At 41.8% G+C, this 22,512-nt stretch overlaps 1 protein-coding gene across 1 annotated transcript; it reads right to left on the bottom strand.

Moving 5' to 3' along the window:
* Positions 1 to 3,010: 3,010 nt before the first annotated feature.
* Positions 3,011 to 21,547, bottom strand: gmeb1 (glucocorticoid modulatory element binding protein 1). Its single transcript, XM_034236748.1, is given in 12 exon segments — positions 3,011 to 5,456; positions 7,317 to 7,763; positions 7,765 to 7,841; positions 8,781 to 8,918; positions 11,130 to 11,267; positions 11,373 to 11,498; positions 12,598 to 12,734; positions 14,131 to 14,234; positions 16,313 to 16,428; positions 16,506 to 16,558; positions 19,375 to 19,564; positions 21,424 to 21,547. Coding segments are annotated over 11 exon segments (1,728 nt in total). The 5' UTR covers positions 19,500 to 19,564; positions 21,424 to 21,547; the 3' UTR covers positions 3,011 to 5,189.
* Between the last annotated feature and the right edge of the window lie 965 nt (positions 21,548 to 22,512).

The following is a 22,512-nucleotide window of genomic DNA, read 5'->3' as shown; positions in this document are numbered from 1 at the left end:
TGACTATACAGATTACAGCCACCATGACTCTGCAGATTACAGCCACCATGACGCTACAGATTACAGCCACCATGACGCTGCAGATTACAGCCACCATGACGCTACAGATTACAGCCACCATGACTCTGCAGATTACAGCCACCATGACTCTGCAGATTACAGCCACTATGACTATACAGATTACAGACACCATGACTCTGCAGATTACAGACACCATGACTCTGCAGATTATAGCCACCATGACGCTACAGATTACAGCCACCATGACGCTGCAGATTACAGCCACCATGACGCTACAGATTAAAGCCACCATGACGCTGCAGATTACAGCCACCATGACGCTGCAAATTACAGCCACCATGACGCTACAGATTACAGCCACCATGACGCTGCAGATTACAGCCACCATGACGCTACAGATTAAAGCCACCATGACTCTGCAGATTACAGCCACCATGACGCTGCAAATTACAGCCACCATGACGCTACAGATTACAGCCACCATGACGCTGCAGATTACAGCCACCATGACGCTACAGATTACAGCCACCATGACGCTACAGATTACAGCCACCATGACGCTACAGATTACAGCCACCATGACGCTACAGATTACAGCCACTATGACGCTGCAGATTACAGCCACCATGACGCTACAGATTACAGCCACCATGACGCTGCAGATTAAAGCCACCATGACGCTGCAGACTACAGCCACCATGACGCTACAGATTACAGCCACTATGACGCTGCAGATTACAGCCACCATGACTCTGCAGATTACAGACACCATGACTCTGCAGATTATAGCCACCATGACTCTGCAGATTACAGCCACTATGACTATACAGATTACAGCCACCATGACTCTGCAGATTACAGCCACTATGACTATACAGATTACAGACACCATGACTCTGCAGATTACAGACACCATGACTCTGCAGATTACAGACACCATGACTCTGCAGATTACAGCCACCATGACTCTGCAGATTACAGCCACCATGACTCTGCAGATTACAGCCACCATGACGCTGCAAATTACAGCCACCATGACGCTACAGATTACAGCCACCATGACGCTGCAGATTACAGCCACCATGACTCTGCAGATTACAGCCACCATGACGCTACAGATTACAGCCACCATGACGCTGCAAATTACAGCCACCATGACGCTACAGATTACAGCCACCATGACGCTACAGATTACAGCCACCATGACTCTGCAGATTACAGCCACCATGACGCTGCAAATTACAGCCACCATGACGCTACAGATTACAGCCACCATGACTCTGCAGATTACAGACACCATGACTCTGCAGATTACAGACACCATGACGCTACAGATTACAGCCACCATGACGCTGCAGATTACAGCCACCATGACTCTGCAGATTACAGACACCATGACGCTGCAGATTACAGCCACCATGACTCTGCAGATTACAGCCACCATGACTCTGCAGATTACAGACACCATGACGCTACAGATTACAGCCACCATGACGCTGCAGATTACAGCCACCATGACTCTGCAGATTATAGCCACCATGACTCTGCAGATTACAGCCACTATGACTATACAGATTACAGACACCATGACTCTGCAGATTATAGCCACCATGACTCTGCAGATTACAGACACCATGACTCTGCAGATTATAGCCACCATGACTCTGCAGATTACAGACACTATGACTATACAGATTACAGCCACCATGACTCTGCAGATTACAGCCACTATGACTATACAGATTACAGCCACCATGACTCTGCAGATTACAGCCACTATGACGCTGCAGATTACAGCCACTATGACTATACAGATTATAGCCACCATGACTCTGCAGATTACAGCCACCATGACTCTGCAGATTATAGCCACCATGACTCTGCAGATTACAGCCACCATGACGCTGCAAATTACAGCCACCATGACTCTGCAGATTACAGACACCATGACTCTGCAGATTATAGCCACCATGACTCTGCAGATTATAGCCACCATGACGCTGCAAATTACAGCCACCATGACGCTACAGATTACAGCCACCATGACGCTGCAGATTACAGCCACCATGACGCTACAGATTACAGCCACCATGACGCTACAGATTACAGCCACCATGACGCTACAGATTACAGCCACCATGACGCTACAGATTACAGCCACTATGACGCTGCAGATTACAGCCACCATGACGCTACAGATTACAGCCACCATGACGCTGCAGATTAAAGCCACCATGACGCTGCAGACTACAGCCACCATGACGCTACAGATTACAGCCACCATGACGCTACAGATTAAAGCCACCATGACGCTACAGATTAAAGCCACCATGACGCTACAGATTACAGCCACCATGACGCTACAGATTAAAGCCACCATGACGCTACAGATTACAGCCACCATGACGCTACAGATTACAGCCACCATGACGCTACAGATTATAGCCACCATGACGCTACAGATTACAGCCACCATGACGCTACAGATTACAGCCACCATGACTCTGTAGATTACAGCCACCATGACTCTGTAGATTACAGACAACATGACGCTGCAGATTACAGGAATAAATAAAGAACGAGTTTTTTAGTCTAAAAATGTATTTTTATTTTGTTATTATTTAAATGTTTTATTAATGTATTATTTTATGTATTAATTCATTTTGTTTTATGTCACTTTTACTGATTGGGTTCTCAGTTGTTTACTTTTGGATTCTTTTATTGTATTTTTTCTCATCATTTTTCCCTTTGAGGACTAAATGTGTACATGCTGTATGTGAGCTAATACGTTTTAACATTTGACATTATTTCAATCTTATTTCCTGTGTGTCTCATGTTGTGTGCATCCTTTGCATGAAAAGTGCTATATAAATAAACCTTTATTGAAATAATGATTATTAATGCAGATCTACCTGGGTGAGCAGCTTCATCCCGCAGTGTGGTGAGCACACAGCGCCCTCTGGTGGAGAAACATTCAAACAACCACTTGTTATTTTTCAGTTTTAATCTCATATTAAAACACATTACAAAGTCAGAATGCAAATAACCTCATTTGTTAAATTAAATAATAAGAAATGATAGAACCGGACTGTGTTGATGCGAGCCTGAACCATCAATGAATCCATGTTTAAACAGAGGCCTATGACTTTAGTCTGCAAACCAATAAATATGATAACACTACTTTTACAAGTGTAAAATAAATGCATACCTAGTTTGACATTAACTTTATATATTGACTTAAAGCCCAGTAGCTCACACTGTCTATCATACTGAGATGGGTGAAGGAAATGCATGGAGTGTGAGGATGATACAAAAAAACACAGAGAATACGTACATGAGCGTTTCCAGTGAGAGGAGTTTTCATTAAACTATGCACATTAAAAACAATCCTAAAGAAATGTTCAGAGAGCAGGCAAACTGTCTTCCTGTCGTCACAGACAGACGAAACAACACACCACGATACAAACAGTGCAATTCTTCCCACGGTGCATCAGCGACACCAACACTGTCCCTGGTAATGAGTCTGATCCACAGTGAGAGGTGTGAAGTGTGGAGTGTCTACAGCTGCAGGGCTCTTCTGTCCTCACGTGGCTTAAAGGAGGATTCCACATCATTACAACTCAGGTGGTTTTGGAGCTTTAGCAACAATTTCTATATGTTTTAAAAGACATTGTACTGATAAAGGTCGCTGATGAGATAAGGGCAACACACACGAGCAGGGAGACAGATTACTTTAGTATTTTGCACTAAAGATTTTGTATTGTAAATGTAGATGTGAAGCACCATCATGACCAAAATAAAGGTTAGACATCAGGCTAATTATACTGTACATCTCTTTAAAAAATGAAATGGTTTTCCTCTATTTTGAAATGTTAACTGATTGGTAGTAATATGAGCAGAACTGTACAAATGAGACTTGAATTTGTCTGTGTAAGTTAGTTTGTAAATGTATGTTTTGTTTTACGAGGTCCCGTCTTACTTGGATTCATCCAGACTTTCATACATTTGGAGATTTTCCGTTCACTGTCGAAGCATGTAAGAAACTATTCTCCAAGAGTTCAAGGTAATACAGGGAGAGTTATTGATATACAAATGGTCATTTTGGTGATGATGAAGTATTCTTTTTAGCTCTAAATCTGTACCCAAGGTAATTATGTTAACATGTTCTTGCCGAATCAGACATCTCCTCACAGCTATGGACCTGATGGGAAACCATGTTTAAGGAAATTCTAATTCAGCCCTTTTAATAAAACCGCAAGTGAACACACAACATGTTGGGAATCATCGTACAGGAAAACTTTGGGCACACAAACACTTTTTTTGTAAGATTTCTTGATTTTTGTTCTGCCCCATCTCAGTATGTAACCTGATGAGTACAATGTCATTATAACAGCTAGAAATCTGAGCCAAAACTACTAATACTTCAAGTTGTAATAAACCGCAATTGTACTTAAAATGCAAAACTGACATAAGCAACAGAATATTTGTTGTTGTGAAGCCTCTTTGTTTCAATACAAATGTTAAGGGATCATGTGCACACACACACACACACACACACACACACACACACACACACACACACACACACACACACACACACACACACACACACACACACACACACACACACACACACACACACACACACACACACACACACACACACACACACACCAAAAAAAGGAAATATGGCTATGACTACTAGTCTATTTACCAGCTCATAGAGTCCTGTCGTGAACCTGGAAATGTCGATTACCCCAACGTTTTTATGTAAGAAATATAAAGTACGGGTCCCCAGCTAACTTTCACAAGTTGGGCAATATGCTAAATTAGCATAAGTTGCATTAATAAGCATTAATGAGCATATACATACAATAGTTATTGAGGATGTTGAATTAATTTCTGCCATTTTCAGAGCAGTTTTAACCAGAAAGTGGCCATACCTGTACTCCCGGGGACTGATTTTGATGAATTTGGGTCCATTTGAACGTTTTAGGGATCTCAAAACTGCATTCTAACATAAAAATGTGGGGTACTCAACATTTCCGGGTTCACATTGCTGGCAGGTAGACTGTTCCCCTAGAGCTTGGTCTTAGGCCAAGGCAAAGATTGGATTCGGAGATTCAGTATTTAAAGTCTGACAGTCCGCGGGATAAAATAAGAGAGTCTCATTTGTCCTTGTGTTCTTCCTGAGTGTTGTCCTCTATGACCACGATCTGGATGCCCGACAGCTGTCCGCTGGCGTCCAGCTGCAGCCCCTCCACCCCCCCAGTCTGCACCTCCTGCATTTGGCACTGCGTCTCCTCCATGCCGGTCTGCATCATCATGGCGTCCTGACCCGAGTCCCCGCTCAGCTGCAGCTCCATCACGCTCACCGCCTGCTCCATGGGCGCCGGGTTGATCTCGATGACCGTGTGGTCCTGTCCCACCTCGCCCTGAAGAATCACAATCAAACTTTATTTATATAGTACTTTTCATACACAAAAGGTAACTGCAAGTGCTTCACTAACCAAACACACAGACAATTTACAAAAACAAACATGACAATCTCCCCGTTCCCAGGTAATAACCAGAGTAACACACAGCTTTGTGATTAAAAGAACACTTGTAACCAACGCATATATATATATGTATTACACGGCTTAGTTGAATGCTCGATTCTGATTGGTCAATTTGGAAATCTCTAAGGTTGTTAATACTCGATAACACACACTGCTGCTAAGCCAAATAATGACCGGTGCTAAGGAAAATCAAGGTGGAAAGGGAAAGAGGTTGGACTGCAGATAAATCACCAGAAGAAGACAGACAGGAAGTAAACACTAACATGAACACGATATGGGCTCTGCAGTGCTTAGGCCTTGTTAGTGGAAAACAGTCACAGAAAATATCGATCAGAGTTACGTTAGTGTTGCGCCGTGGAGTGAAGTATTTTCTATCTATCTATCTAGCAAAAGTTAGATATCTATTTAACAGGCTAGCTAGCAAAAGTTAGCTTTCTATCAATCTATCTATATACCTAGTTAGCTGGCTTACCTCAGCTACCCATCTAACAAGCTAGCTAGCAAATGTTACCTATCCAACTACCTATTGCCAATTATTACATGGCTTAGTTGAATACTCTATTCTGATTGGTCAATTCAGAACACGTGACACGTTGTTAATCCAGAACAGACAGACCGCTGTCAAGCACTTATTGACCGTTGTTAAGGACGCTCACATCTGCACAAAGAAGTCTGTTACATGCGTGGTTCCTAAATGATTAGATTCAAGGCTTTTATTCTCATGTGTACATAGCTACAGTGTAGTTATGTCAATGAAATTCACAGCCTCCTCCAACAGTGCAACACAATAAAACAGATAATAGTGCAAGTAAATAAAATTGAATATAATAGAAATAGTGCAGAATAGTCTGCTTACTGCACATATTTCTTGTTTCATATTTCAAATTTTACATCCTATAATTCATTCATAGCATTCTATTTCCATGTAAATTACTGCTTTATTTTATTGCTATTTAACTATATTCTATTATGGTGTCCTTAAAGATTTCTTGTTTTGTATTTTATGTCTGCACCATGACATCTGCACCATTGTGGTATGTGTGAACCTACCTGGCAATAAACCTGTTTCTGTTTCTGATACAAGTAATTGGAATATTGATATATATAAGTTGCAAACAGATGAAAGTTAGCAGGGTCTATGCAGGAATCCTGAAGTTAAATGTAAAACCTTTTAAGACCTTTTTTAAGACCATTTTCATACATTTTAAGACCTCATCGTCACTTGGAGTTTTAACCGGTTACCTTGGCGACACACTTTACCTCACATTCCCTATATACAGTATTGAGTGTCCTTCCTCCTTATCTTCCAACCATTTGGACGCAGACTTGCATTTCCCCATAACGATGCTGTTTAACAACCGGCGTAAACGGACCTTCGCGCTATCAAGCAGTGAGCGTGCGATGTCCTGTTCAGATGACATCAAATCCAACGGGATTCCATAAATAAACTACACAGAATCACACTCCACACCTACGCCATGATTACATTCAGGCACACTGTAGAATACAACCTCTTTGGACCATTTATATACTTATTGAAAACAAGCTACAAAATGTAACACCTTGGAAAATGCAGTTTAATACTTTTTAATAGCCTTCATTTTCGCTAAATTGATTTATCAACTTGTAATACTTTTTAAGACCCCGCGGACACCCTGGTTATGGATGTTCTTTAAAAAGTTCAGGTCTTGAACAGTCTCTATCCATCTAAAACAAAGAACAAGATGTAGTCACCTCCTGATGCACCAGCATGGCTCCGTCCACCATCTGTCCCTCGAGGGCCATCCCCTCTCCGCCCCCTTGCTGGGTGAGCTGCAGCAGCTCCACGGGGCTCACCATGGTGCCCAGCTGCCCCGAGTCCTGCAGCGCGGTGCCCAGCAGTGTGAGGCCGGATGACGGGTGCAGCGTGATGGTGTCCGTCTTCCCGTCCCCGGCCAGCATGTAGCGGGTGAAGAGCTGCGAGCCGGCGGGCAGCAGCGTGACGGTGTTGGAGGAGGAGAGGCCGGCCATGGTGAAGGGCTGCCCCATGGAGGTGAGGGAAATCGGGGAGAGCACGGTGAACTGCTGGGGCTGCAGGGTCTGCTGCTGGGTGATGGGGGAGGAGAGGAGGGTGGCGCTGGTGGAGGCGGGTCTCTGCAGGCGGGGGCGTTTGGGGCGGACGCTTAGGGGGGGTTTTTGTTTTGGCCGCGGGCTGAGGGCAGGAGAGCAGAGCCCGGACCTGCTGCTGCTTCCTCTGGTCCTCCAGCTGCACCTCCAGGTCTACACACATCACAACGTCAGCGCATTTATTAACGATCAGACTGCTCATGTTTCTAATATTAATATTTGTTATCAGTACTTATTTGAGATGTATCTGAATGTCAAGTCTAATCTCAAAACTCACATAAAACTCAATAATTTAAAGTGGCAACAGACAGTGTTATTATTTGCAAAGACAATTGATTTCTTTCTATTTCTTTCTAAAAACAGGACGCTCGATCTGCTTCTATAAACAAGAAACAATCGTAAGATCACAAATCATTTTTCTCCATTACTAAAAAGCAGATTTTGCACGTGCCAATAGTGATATTTGGAAATTGTTATGACTAATCTCATACACACACATTAAACTCAAATGAAATGTCTTCGATGTTTGTTGTCATATTTAGTATCAAGAGTGGCATCATGTGCGGACAAGTGGATATTTTTCAGATTTTCTCGGAGCTTCCAAACACACAGGACACACACACACACACACACACACACACACACACACACACACTGCATTTGTTTCCAAACCAACTGTACAACAGAGACAATGATAACATATGTTCTGTCTGTTGATTTTTATATAAACAGGATGATTAATCTGCTTGTTTATATATATATATATATATATATATATATATCGTCGTTAGCAACATGGCTAATGTATTGCTAGCAGCCTTGCTACTATTCAAAGCAATTAATTTGTCTTACTAAATTAATTTGAGTCATTCTTTTGATATACCGTAACATTATTTGGAGACACAAAGTCGTGTTTTAGAACTTGTAAATAGTAGTACATGTTATCTAATGTGATCGGATGTAAAGAGGTGTGTGTGTGTGTGTGTGTGTGTGTGTGTGTGTGTGTGTGTGTGTGTGTGTGTGTGTGTGTGTGTGTGTGTGTGTGTGTGTGTGTGTGTGTGTGTGTGTGTGTGTGTGTGTGTATGTACTCACTGCTGAGCGTGCAGAGGACCTGCTCCTGGCTCGGGTCCGTCTGCTGCCTCCTCGTCTCCACGATCCTCTTCACTGAGTCCAGCAGGCCGAACACCTGAGCCAGGTTACTGAGCACCGCCACCTCTACCAGACAGGAATCTGGGATCAGTGCGGCAATCAGTCACAGGGTCACTCAGTGAGTCAGAGAGGAGGAACAAATCCAGCCGGGGTAAACATTCAAACACTAAGTATTTACTCATTATCCGTACACAAATCACACATTGAAAAGGCTTTCTGATGTTTGGCAATTTCACCCATCAGCTTCTGACAGCAGCTGAATTTGTTCCTCCATCCGTTCAGTCCTTGTCAAGCACTTTGGAGCGAGATTTAAATACATGTTTTTTCTAAAGCTGTCAATAGATTTTTCCTGTCGTGTGTTATAAAGGGTTTAGTGCATGTAAATGGTCTGTAAGGCTAAAATCCCTGTGTTCCCTCCAGAGGGAGTTTCTCACTCCAAACTTTCTTCCTCTCAAACTACAGGGCAGGCCGAGGGTCGTAATCACAGAACATGCACAAACGGCTCTTATAAAAGCGTCCTTAAAAGTCCCCTGCTATACTGTTTCTCATCAATATATTATAGATCTCAGATATATACCTGTCTCTGATTGGCTGAAACACCAAACAGATCATTGCAGCATTACCCATAATCCCCTCTGTTTTAGCCCTGTTTCCAAAGTGCTGATTCTCTGTCTGTTACTTTAGATGAAAATAAGGAGCCACTCCCCACGCCCCTCTGAGAGAGATTTGGTTACAAAGACCACAATGGTGCTCTAGGAGGAGATTCAGGTGATAAGGGGGGGGGGGGGGGGGGGGGGTTACCTTGGTTGGTGATTGGCTAATGGTTACACAAGACAAAACATCGTTATGACATCATAAAGTGGCCAAAATCTGATCAGCTCATTTTCAGACAGGTTTTTATAGAAATGGATCAAAAAGAGAGAGAATCTTTGTTCCTGAAACTTTCAGAGTCTCTTTACCCAGAGGGGACACATGTTGATGTAGAAGAGACATGAAGAAGAGGGGACACATGTTGATGTAGAAGAGACATGAAGAAGAGGGGACACATGTTGATGTAGAAGAGACATGAAGAAGAGGGGACACATGTTGATGTAGAAGAGTCATGAAGAAGAGGGGACACATGTTGATGTAGAAGAGACATGAAGAAGAGGGGACACATGTTGATGTAGAAGAGACATGAAGAAGAGGGGACACATGTTGATGTAGAAGAGTCATGAAGAAGAGGGGACACATGTTGATGTAGAAGAGACATGAAGAAGAGGGGACACATGTTGATGTAGAAGAGACATGAAGAAGAGGGGACACATGTTGATGTAGAAGAGACGTGAAGAAGAGGGGACACATGTTGATGTAGAAGAGACATGAAGAAGAGGGGACACATGTTGATGTAGAAGAGACATGAAGAAGAGGGGACACATGTTGATGAAGAAGAGACATGAAGAAGAGGGGACACATGTTGATGTAGAAGAGACATGAAGAAGAGGGGACACATGTTGATGTAGAAGAGACATGAAGAAGAGGGGACACATGTTGATGTAGAAGAGACATGAAGAAGAGGGGGACACATGTTGATGTAGAAGAGACATGAAGAAGAGGGGACACATGTTGATGTAGAAGAGACATGAAGAAGAGGGGACACATGTTGATGTAGAAGAGTCATGAAGAAGAGGGGACACATGTTGATGTAGAAGAGACATGAAGAAGAGGGGACACATGTTGATGTAGAAGAGACATGAAGAAGAGGGGACACATGTTGATGTAGAAGAGACATGAAGAAGAGGGGACACATGTTGATGTAGAAGAGACATGAAGAAGAGGGGACACATGTTGATGTAGAAGAGACGTGAAGAAGAGGGGACACATGTTGATGTAGAAGAGACATGAAGAAGAGGGGACACATGTTGATGTAGAAGAGACATGAAGAAGAGGGGACACATGTTGATGTAGAAGAGACATGAAGAAGAGGGGACACATGTTGATGTAGAAGAGACATGAAGAAGAGGGGACACATGTTGATGTAGAAGAGACATGAAGAAGAGGGGACACATGTTGATGTAGAAGAGACATGAAGAAGAGGGGACACATGTTGATGTAGAAGAGACATGAAGAAGAGGGGACACATGTTGATGTAGAAGAGACATGAAGAAGAGGGGACACATGTTGATGTAGAAGAGACATGAAGAAGAGGGGACACATGTTGATAAAAGACATGAAGAAGTGGATTTTGCATAATAGGTGACCTTTAAGGTATTTGCGTTATCTTTGACAGCCCTAGTGCGTGATGCTGTGTACCTGTGTCCTGTAGGGCCGCCGGCTCCCTGCGCTGCTTCACCCCGTTCAGCAGCTCCTGCAGCTCCGAGCTGATGTTGGTCACCACCTCTCCCAGCAGACCCACATCAGCAATGCCCTTCCAGAAGTTCAGCGTGTCCTCTGTGGAGACACAAACACAGCAAAGTCACACGTGTGCTCCGAGTGTGATCTGTGAATGAAGTAATGGTGATATTAACTCTCTGCGTAGTGTGTGCTCTGTGGGACCTGAGATCTCGCTGGTCTCCTTCTTCTCTGCAGCCTCCAGTGAACTGGTGATCCAGTCCATCTTGGCACTCAGAGTCTCGGCTCTGTCCTCGCCCGCCGTGCTGCCGTTACCCAGAACCAACTGAGCTGTACGTCACACATTATGGCAAATTCAACATACAGATATAAGAAATTACCTTTCAAAAGCACAACAATAAAGACGTAGGATAATGTGAGTTTTGTTGAATGCTACATTGAAAACATGCAGCAGATTTTTGGCAGCCACATATAAAGGCGAAAATAATAAGTGAACTAATTATTTTAATATACCAAGTCATTATTTTGACATTATTAGTCTTCCATTAGTTACTAAGCCGTTCTTTTCATAAAAATAGTAAATATTCTGAGTACATTCAATTGAGATACTTTGTCTTAATTTGAACATACTTCATAATTCTGAAACACTAAATCATTATTTAAAGAATATTTATAATACAAGTCTGGTATAACAATGCCTCAAAACTAAAAGTGTAAAACAGCAGAAAATAATCACAAAATAGCTCATCATGTTGGGGAAATTAGTATTTTATTGCAGTCTTAAATCGCTTTTGTTCCGATTTATCAGTAAATCAGACATGAATGTGACCTCTGTGTGTGTGTGTGTATAGCCTAGCATTACTATCCTTGTGGGGACCTAAATCTGTTTACATAGTCAAGTGTGGGGACTCGCCTCCCTTATGGGGACATAATTCAAAAAACACCTCAAACACCATCTGTTCACTCAGGCCTTTGGCCTCAACTAATATACAGTACTCAGCAACCTGTTCCTGTTTTGTTTTCTTCAGCCTATGTATCTGTATGATTATTATTACTTTTTGTTTTGTTTTGTTACTTCCCATTGTAAAGCGTCCTTGGGTTTCGTGAAAGGCACTATATAAATTGAAATTATTATTATTATTATTATAATGGAGGTCCCCACGAGGGGAATCATTCATTTTAGGGTGAAGACTTGGTTAGGGTTAGGGGGGTAAGGGTTAGGGTTAGGCATGTGTTGGTTATGATTAAGGTTAGGATAAGTCTCCAGGAAACGCATGTAAGTCAATGTAATGTCCCCTGAAGTGATGTATGCATGGTATGTGTGTGTGTGTGTGTGTGTGTGTGTGTGTGTGTGTGTGTGTGTGTGTGTGTGTGTGTGTGTGTGTGTGTGTGTGTGTGTGTGTGTGTGTGTGTGTGTGTGTGTGCTCACCCTGAGAGGAGGTGCCTGTGCCGTCGGGGGGGAAGCGTGTGTTGTTGATCAGAAGGTCAAACTTGGTGCTGCGACACGTGTTGGTGCACAGCGTGTTGTGCTCATAGAAGTCCAGCTGACCCGAATCCATCATTTTTCTAGAGAGCAGAAATGAGGAAGGGGTTCGGACAGTTAGTCAATGTTTAATTGGACACCGATGATCCCATCAATACTACCAAAAGGAATTGCAACCTTTATCAATGATATTTAACGTTTGGTGTATTTCTGAGCTCAGTGCACCTATTATGTATCTACTTAAAGGTAGGGTAGGTAAGAATGGAGAAACCAGCTCGAGTGCGCTAGAATTTGAAAATACACAACCAGAAACAATCTGCCCCTTCCTTCAGACTTCCTTACAGAGCCCCTCCTCCAACACACACGAACGCGCACATGACCAATGAGGGCACGAGATAGGTTTGTGCACAGATGGAAGGCTGACAGGCAGGTAGGCCATCCAGTTACTTTAGCCGGGCCGGCTCAAATGATTGGTCGTGCTTTTTACAGCGCCACGGCTTCCACAGATGAAATATTTGTATGTATTTATTGTCAAAGCATTTAATGTATTCATTGCTATCGGAATGTTAAGAGCATTCCATGGAATATAACAAAAAGTGTTTCTGAAGTTAATTACCTACCCTACCTTTAAGCATTAGATTAGATAACATTGTATCCAAAGCAAATTACAATAAGTGCAATAAACCATAAAGATATACACTCAAAAAGCGACAGAAAATAAAACCCTCTCTTTTTTCCTCCGTACCCAAATCTCGAAAAACGGGGCTAGATATTTGCGTCAGATATGACGAAATATCGGAAATGTAGGCTGGCTTTACACCCACGGCCCAATCAGAAACGTTGCTATCAGAAACAATGCCTGACTGTTTTGGACGTAATATGGTCAGTGTTTACATTAGCATCGCTAACACTCAGAGCTAACCTGTACTGGAGAGCATGTGTGTGAAGAAGCAGGAAGTAAAAAGGAACTCACCTTGTGGTATAACCGGCAAGAGAGAAAGCCTTTGAGCTCCAAACTGTTTCAGAGAGAATCCTTGATAATCCATGATATGGCGTTTCATCGCGGCAGCATTTAGTTTAGACAGTAGCTGCCGGGTCCCGCATGAGCTCAGCCCCCTCCTTTTTTTTCAATTTTTATTTTTTTAAAGCTCTATACCCAAAATCAGCACTTTTGAAACAGGAAGTGAAATAGAGGGATATGAGGCATGGCTAGAATGGGTGATCTGTTTGGTATTTTGAGCAAAACACTTCATAGACATGTTTTTTATATATTTGTATATATCTGAGACCTATGATATTGCCTAAAGATAGCATGATAGGTGAGCTTTAAATCACGCTTTAGCATATTTATTGTAGACCTATGAGTAAGCGTTTGAATGCAGACTGTGATAATTATAACGTTGTGTTCAGAGCATCGAGGCAGAATTCCGAATATTTAACCCTGGATTTCGGCTCTAATGCAGACATGAGTCTCCTCACCGCAGCATGACCCCCCCCATCCTGATGGCTCTCTTCCAGTCCTTCAGAGTGGCTTTTCCAGAAATGTGCACAAACTGCTTGGGGCTGATCAGCTGGTCTTCATACTGGCGGGGGGAAAAAAGACATTTAGTCCAGTGTAGCGGATAAAACACTAGACAAACTAAAAGCAAAATGACATACTGTACTCCTTATGTCTGATGAGGCTTTGCATTCATAAACATGCATGTTAATGTTCAAAAAGCTCTTTATTTTTCTCATACTGCCTGTAATGCCAGCACCTCTTTTCACCCTCTGTCTGAAACCAGAGACCAGTCTGCTCCGATTGGTTAGCTGGCCGGCTCTATTGTGATTGGTCAACTGCTAAGAGATGTCCCGCCCCTAAGCCTATAATGTACAATCTGTTGGAGCGCTAACTAATGGCGCGTTTCCACTGCAGGCCTCGCTCGGCCTCGCTCGGTTTGGTTAGGCCTTATTAGGCCCGGCTCACTTTAATGCTGCGCTTCTATTACAGTTTAGGAACTGGGGTAGTTACTATAGTAACGCAGTGTAGGCGGAGCCGTGACGTCATCTTCAATGAGAGCCCCAGAAAAACAACACAGCCGTTAAATCTTAGCACTCAGAGCTCACAGCTCCTCATATCTGTTCAGAAACTAGACAAAAGTTAAACAAGTACAAACCACAGACTGCCTGTGTCATGGCGAATACAGTCGCTGGTTTATTTATGTCTGTATAGGCCGTTGTTGTGAGTGTGGACGGTCGGAGCATATATAACATTAGCTTAGCCAATCTCCATTCAGAAAACACGCATTTTAAAAAAGGGTTTTCGTCTGCAGACTTGTCAAAGCATTAATTCATGGTTTTTACTAAAAAGTACTTCGGCATCATTTTGAAACGTGTATTACAATTAAATCACGGTCAAATAGGTTCATCTTGTTGTAGTTGTAGCCCCCTTGCCAGCGATTCTCTCTCTAGTTTAGCATACTCAGCCCGACTCAGCCTGGTTCTTCCTGGCCCTAGAACCACGATTTTATGGGGCCAGAAAAACTGTGAATTAGGTCCCGCTAGCCGGTACTAGGCCAAGTGGAAACGCAACCAAAAACGGGCCCCGCACGGCTCGGCACGCTTAAAGCGAGCTACCCGCTGCAGTGGAAACGCGCCATAATAGAAGCTCAAGTGTTACATATTGACTGTTACAATGGAGGCGTTTCGTGTGTGTGTGTGTGTGTGTGTGTGTGTGTGTGTGTGTGTGTGTGTGTGTGTGTGTGTGTGTGTGTGTGTGTGTGTGTGTGTGTGTGTGTGTGTGTGTGTGTGTGTGTGTGTGTGTGTGTGTGTGTGTGTGTGTGTGTGTGTGTGTGTGTGTGTGTGTGTGTGTGTGTGTGTGTGTGTGTGTGTGTGTGTGTGTGTGTGTGTGTGTGTGAGAGAGAGAAACTCACACGGAACACAGGGATTTTAGCCCCAAAATAACAATAGGTTGTTATAGTTTTAACAGCCACAGTAAGCACATATCCACTTGCAGTTGTCAACAGCATAATGCATTTTGAAGCTGACGTGTTTAAAGAGAGCAGAAATAGGAAATGTGACGCAGTTATTCTGGGACACGAGAAGTAGTGCATGTTTATTTCCTGCTGTGTGACTATTGAGTGACCTAGTTGCCGTTCAGCTGTGTACAGTCGAGTATAGCAACTATTGTAACAGTCTTTAAATGTGTCATTGTGAAGCATTTTAGCTCAAAATTAAATATTATATAGTGGAGCTTTTGTAGACATTTAGTGCAAAACTACTGCAAGTTGCAATTCGCTTTAATTAAGACTATCTCAAATGTATTTTTCCCAGATCTGATAATGTACACAAACAAACTAGCAACAGTCTGCAAGGCTCTGGAAAGGGCTGCGTGCACAAAAGGAGATTTCTGATTGGAACAAACACCTACTTTTAAACATTAAGTAAGACTTGTATATAAACAGGTTTCTGGGTGTGTGCAGATATCAGAAAGTCGACCATGTCAAGAAGGAGGTTTAAGGATTGGAAGATGCTGCAGGTGGAATATTACATATATGGGAATAACCTATTTTGTTAACCATCTAAACAGTAAGAAGGAATATTGTCTTTTATCAGAATAAGGGCACATGGTGTGGATGTTAACGTGTTCAATGTAGACTTAAAAAACTCTATAAATACCGACCTTTACACATTTAACGTTGATCCCCGGGCAAACAAACTTCTTCACCAGCAGCAAAGCTTTACAGTCTCCGCAAGTTATGGGACAGCCGATTTCAACGTCATCTCCGTCAGTTTGTTCTAAAAGAATGACACAGAACTTAAATAAATATATACATTTTTCTAATGTAATATATAGTTGTTGTCTGTTCTCTTACCTTCATGTGCTTCAACCGTCATGACGGCTGCGTCTGTTTCAGCAGATTCTTCTCTGTAAAGGAAAGTGTGTTTAATGTTTCTTCTCCGTGGTACAGAGCGGTGGTTCTTGAGCCTTTTCTATCCTTGAGTAAACTGACTACTTCTGACTAGGGAGAAATATTTCATATTAAATGTAATGCATAACAAAAACAGTGCAGATACAATTTAAAACTATAAAATGACAATAACTGCAGCGAAAAATAGGCAATTGTTATACATTTTGATCTAATCCTTTCCTGTGAATATTGCTCAGAGATAAGTTTTATTGAATTACACTTTTAGGACATTTTAATTATACATCTCAATCTGTATTATGTTTGTTGAAATAAAACTACAAAGGCTTTTTGTTTCGGACAAATTCAATGTTTCCTTCTCCATAAGCTTTTAGCTCTTTAGACGTTTTAACTTGTTTTTAAGGAACATTTAATACAATTCACACCGTTTTCTGAAAGGAAAGGCTTTCTTGATCATAAAAATGCTTCTCATTTGAGAAATTAAGTGATTATTCCCTCTAACACCTGGCCATTGTTTTATTTCCCTTCGGTTGTGATAACAAAATAGTTTAGCATTAAGGCTGTGTGAATTTAGTTTAGTTCAGGTCTTCACCGTGCCTTTATCCTGTGAGATTGAAAAGAAAAGCTATACATCTTGAATTCAAATTTTAAATGTTTTCTGCAGAATAAGAAATCAAATCCTGAGATACAGGCCAACTGAATCCAACATAAAGGCCCCTCCTTTCCTTCCATTTGGAGAATTGGAACGGCACTTAACATGGCTGCCACTGACGTACTTCCGGGACATTTCACTTGGTTAGGAAGGTTCCTAAGCTAAATGGACTATTGGAACGCAACCCCTATCTCTCTGCACTACACTATTCAACTTCAGCCTTAGCCCCAGAAAGCACATGGCTACTTAGCCTGCAAAATGAAGTCATTCTGCATGTTAAGTAGCCATGTGCTTTCGTGTTATCGGCTGAATCTTTATGTATTTATTAGAGCCGGGACTCGATTAAAAAAATTAATCTAATTAATTAGAGGCTTTGTAATTAATTAATAGAAATTAATCGCATTTTTAATCACATATAAATATTTGACCTAAGAACAGTGAGAAGCAATTTTTTTCACATGGATTTTAGTATGCCATTCGGCGCATTCACACCACAGTACTTTTCCCACAAAGGTTCATGAGAATTTAGTTCATGAGAACTCTTTGAACCTGGGGGTGGATTAGGCAAATGAAGCCGCTGACGTCACTTCTTCTTCTTCTGCTTTGGGTTTACTGGCAGGCCGCAAACCACTTCACGGCGTATACTGCCACCCAAAGTCCCCGGCCGGAAGTCCCCGGAGTTGGGGACTGGCTTCAGTAGAAGCTGCTGGGAGTCCCAGCAGCCTTCCGAGTAAATCGCCAGAACGCCGACACCTCCTCATCTCCACCGCTCCCATGTTTTATTTTGTGTTGCCATAAATTAGTCTCTCTGCGTTTCTGCGCTGGGCTAATGCTAATAATGCTAATGCGAGGATAATAAAATGGCGGCTTCACAACACTTTTTGGGAGTTTTACGGGGCGTGGTTTGCAATCCGCCCAGCCAATCAGAAATATAGCTCTTTTCTCACAAGAGAGCCGCACGAAAGTCCCTGCTCTCTAGCAGCTCTCTGCTCTCTAGCAGGGACTTTCGTGGGGGTAAAAAGGTTCTCATGAACACATTTTAGTACCGGCTCTTTTTGGTGTGACGATAAAAGACGCTAGCTAGCTATATGTTTTGCATTGAGGTGATACTTGAGGCTTGATGTGCTGCGGTGATATGCAAATTCCTTTTTGCATAATTTGCACACAACCGTGCTCTTATCGACGCTTCCATCCGTCCGTTTTTTAAAACAACATTTCCCACTGTTGTTCACTGTGGTTTGTTGTTGTCTGAAGTCATGAACGTTAGTTGGTGCTCCAGTATAATCGGTACGCCTGAAACTCATCCAGTGAGAAACGTTCCGCGGTGCAAAAATAAGTGCGATTAAAATGCGTTAATTTTTTTAACGCGTTAATTTTTGTGTAATTAATTAATCTTAATTAACGCGTTAAAGTCCCGGCCCTAGTATTTATTAGATCACAACTCGATCCTTAGAGTAATGTGTTACGGAGCCTTCTCTTCAATATTGTTTCCACATAACAAGCATTTTGCGCTGCTCTTTTCCAATGTGGAAGCAGAATGTGTGAAAGCATACAGCAGATGCGGGGTGTGTCTCTAGACATCTTTAGACTGGAATAGCGGGGCCCAGTACGTGAACTCGCCTCGCAGGTGCACAGAGGACATCAGACTCCAGAGAACATTTGCTCGAGTCCGAGTCCAAGTCGGAGCGTCAATGTACAAGTCGAGTCCGAGTCATCGTGGGGGGAAAAATTCACGAGTCCGAGTCCAAGTCAGCGTACGCGATAATTTACGAGTCCGAGTCCAAGTCATCGTGCGCGGGAATTCACGAGTCTGAGTCGCATCAATCAGTGCGCGAGTCCGAGTCGAGTCACGAGTCCCGAAAATCGGCACTCGAGTCCGAGTCCAGGGTTGCGTTCCAATAGTCCATTTAGCTTAGGAACCTTCCTAACGGAGTGAAATCATAGGAGACCCCTCTTAGGCTTAGAGGGTACCGTCTGTGCATCTTATCTACTTAGGATAAGTCTCCTTTGTCCCACTATTGTTAACCTGATGGTAGCTGATAATGTGGTATCCCTGTAGCTGTGTTTGTTAAATGATGATGTTTAAAAGTAAGTTTTTCAGTCTCAGTTAGACCACCCGTCCTCAGTACATACCATGGATGGTATATATAAAGAGGTACATACCCGGTGGGGATGGGCTGCAGCTGGAGGATGACCTGAGTCTTGTTTGGGTCATCTGGGTCACAGTCTTCAGCCTTCACCATCACCACCTCGGCCAAGGACACCGTCACCTCTCCGGCGGTCGCCATCACGCTCAGAGCAGAGAGCACGGGGGGGCTGCTTTCATAGGACAGCTATCCAGGAGTACGTTCATCTGGAGAGAGATGAATACATTAGGAAACAGAATCATAAACAGGTTACATAAACAGTAAAATATGATATATTGTAAGAAAAACTATCGATATATTGAAGAGCCCTGATCATGATATCACTTTTGTCACATGAGAAACCGTTATGCTTCATATCATCTTTGCACACTTGTAGTCAAGCAAAAGTAGCAATTATTCTCTTCCAATTAATGTTCTGTTTACCCACTCATGGAATAGTTATTTAGATATAACGTTGGATGGTTACATCTATACCACAGAAACACATATAAAGAAGCACAACTAGAAAACATGAAATACGAATCAGAATCATAAACAGGTTACATAAACACAGTTAAATAAGATAAACGTAAGTAAAACGACTGAAATATAATATCACAATATCAATATATTGAAGAGCCCTTATCATGATATCACTTTTGTCACATGAGAAACCATTAGATAGGCTTCATATCATCTTTGCACACTTGTAAACAAGCAAAAGCAGCACTTATTCTCTTCCACTTAATGTTCTGTTTACCCACTCATGGTATAGTTATTTATATATAACGTTGGATGGTTAAATCTATATATATATATATATATATATATATATATATATATATATATATATATATATAATAATCCTATTTTAAAGTAGTATTTAATGAAAGTACTCGGGTAAAGTACAAGTACCTCAAATGTACTGGAGAAAATGTACTTAGTTAGTTTCCATCCCTGGAACAGTTTGAATTAAGGCTAGCAATATTAATTATTATAAAATGTTTATTGATGTGCTTTATTTATCACAACACTATATCGACTGGTAAATAATAATAATAATAATAATAATAAGTCAGCTTTTTTGTAATCCTATTTATGCTGACGTGATCCCACTGTTTTTAAACTGTTAGATTTTGAATTAAGATGTAACGGTTAGTGTATTTTACCCACGAGCGTTTGGAAACAGAAACCACAGTTTTGCGTAATTTCGGGGGATGCTAACTGACATGGAGGCAGTTAGATCACTCGGTCCCATTTTAGATAAATTCAGCATTATTTTAGCAGCTAAAACACTCTTTTTGGAGAGGTTTATCAGGACCGAAGCCTGAATGCTGTTTAAATCCACACACACAGAAACACAGACATATAAAGTGGTATAACATGAAAATACTCAGGTAAAGTACAAGACTTGAGTAAATTAACCTAGTTACTTTAAACCACTGACGTCGTCACACTGTTTTTAAACTGTCCGATTTTGAATGAACATGTAACGGTTAGTGTGCTTTACCCACGAACGTTGTGGAACAGAAACATGCTTTAAAGGGATGCTAGTTGACATGGAGGTAAGTAGATCACTCGGTCACTTTTAAGATAAATCCAGCATTATTTTAGCGGATAAAACCCTCTATATTGTCAAAATTACGTGGGTTATCACGTTCGCTGTATGCAGTCTAATGCCTTTAGATCCACACACACTGAGGCTCGACGGTAGCCATTATGGCTCAAGCAAGGGCGTAACTATATATGTGTGTGAATCTGGACTAAAATCCACCAGCTATACACACCGAGACGGGTAACCACTTTGCATTTACAGTGTGACGGTTACGTGTGTGTGTGTGTGAACCGTACGTCCCTTCGTAACATTTTAACTCTCCCTCAAAATGACGTCTCCCTGTGCGGCGGCACGTACAGCAAACAACGGCACGGCGGCGGCGGCGTCTCCATTCTGTGCGGCCGCTGCACCCCATGCGTAAAATACACATCACTCCGCTGCTTAAAATAGTGCCAGTGTCGTGAGATCGGCTGGTGTATTACATATAAACATGTTTAAAATAACACAGTTATAAAAATAGCTCGTGCTTACCGTTTTATGGAGAGAAACGCAGCGCTAGATTGAGGAGAGCTGCGGCGCATGCGCAGTTCGGAGATACAGCTTGACTTCCTGCTGCACAGCGCTCGCCTTGTTATCTCGCTCCTGTAAACCCTGACTAAATGACCCTCAAACTCTTTTTACTGAGTGGTGACTTTATTTTATACAAGAGACATGGTGTTTTGTAATACCTGGTGTACTTATAAGCTTTACTTATAAAGATATATCTATGTAGAATGTGTCTTTCTGCTTGAATTTGCATTTTAAGTTGGTCAAATTTGAATACTGAAGCATGGAGCATTGTTTTGTTTTGCTTCAAACTTCCTACAAATTCATCCTCACGCTTTGCCAAGGTGTAACATATAGGGTTGCTTGTTTACATGTTAATTATGATGTTCATTTTCAAGATCCACGCGCAACTTTTGCAAAATTAGAGCCCATAGCTTTGCCTTTACACTTTCAAATGTAGAAAATGTGTTATTTTGCTGCTGTAAACCCGGACAAAATCCCACTCAAACTCCTTTTATTGACTATTATCTTCATTGTATACAAGAGAGATAGTATTATTTCTTACCTGAGCTTTACTTATAAAGATATATCTATGTACATTGTGTCTTTATCGTATAGTATGTGAACATTTTTAAATACTGAAGCACAGAGCATTGTTTTGTTTTGCTTTAAACTTCCTAAAAATAAATCCTAACCTTTTGGCAAGGTGTAGGGTTGCTTATTTAAATGTATATTATATTATTATGTTCATTTTCTAACATCCCTTGGCCACTTTGACACAAGGATTGACTCCTATATATGGCTATATTCATATCTTAGACTGCACTGTAACTTTTATCCATGTATTTTTTCTTACTTTTATTAGCTTTTCTTTTTAATGACTGATTTTAAATGCCATTTTCTTAATGTCTTTCATTTTTTGCAAAGCACTTTGAATTGCCTTGTGTTGAAAAGTGCTATATAAATAAACTTGCCTTGCCTATATGACTGACAAATTAAATGCATTTAGCTGTTTCTTGTATGAATCCGTATGTGACTCCCACACGATCCATCTGCTCTGGAAAATAATTAAAT

This window comes from Gymnodraco acuticeps, unplaced genomic scaffold, assembly GCF_902827175.1.
Source record: "Gymnodraco acuticeps unplaced genomic scaffold, fGymAcu1.1, whole genome shotgun sequence".
NCBI classification, from domain to species: Eukaryota; Metazoa; Chordata; class Actinopteri; order Perciformes; family Bathydraconidae; genus Gymnodraco; species Gymnodraco acuticeps.
The sequence above is the reverse complement of the archived record's forward strand: the minus strand, read 5'-3'. Positions and strand labels throughout refer to the sequence as shown.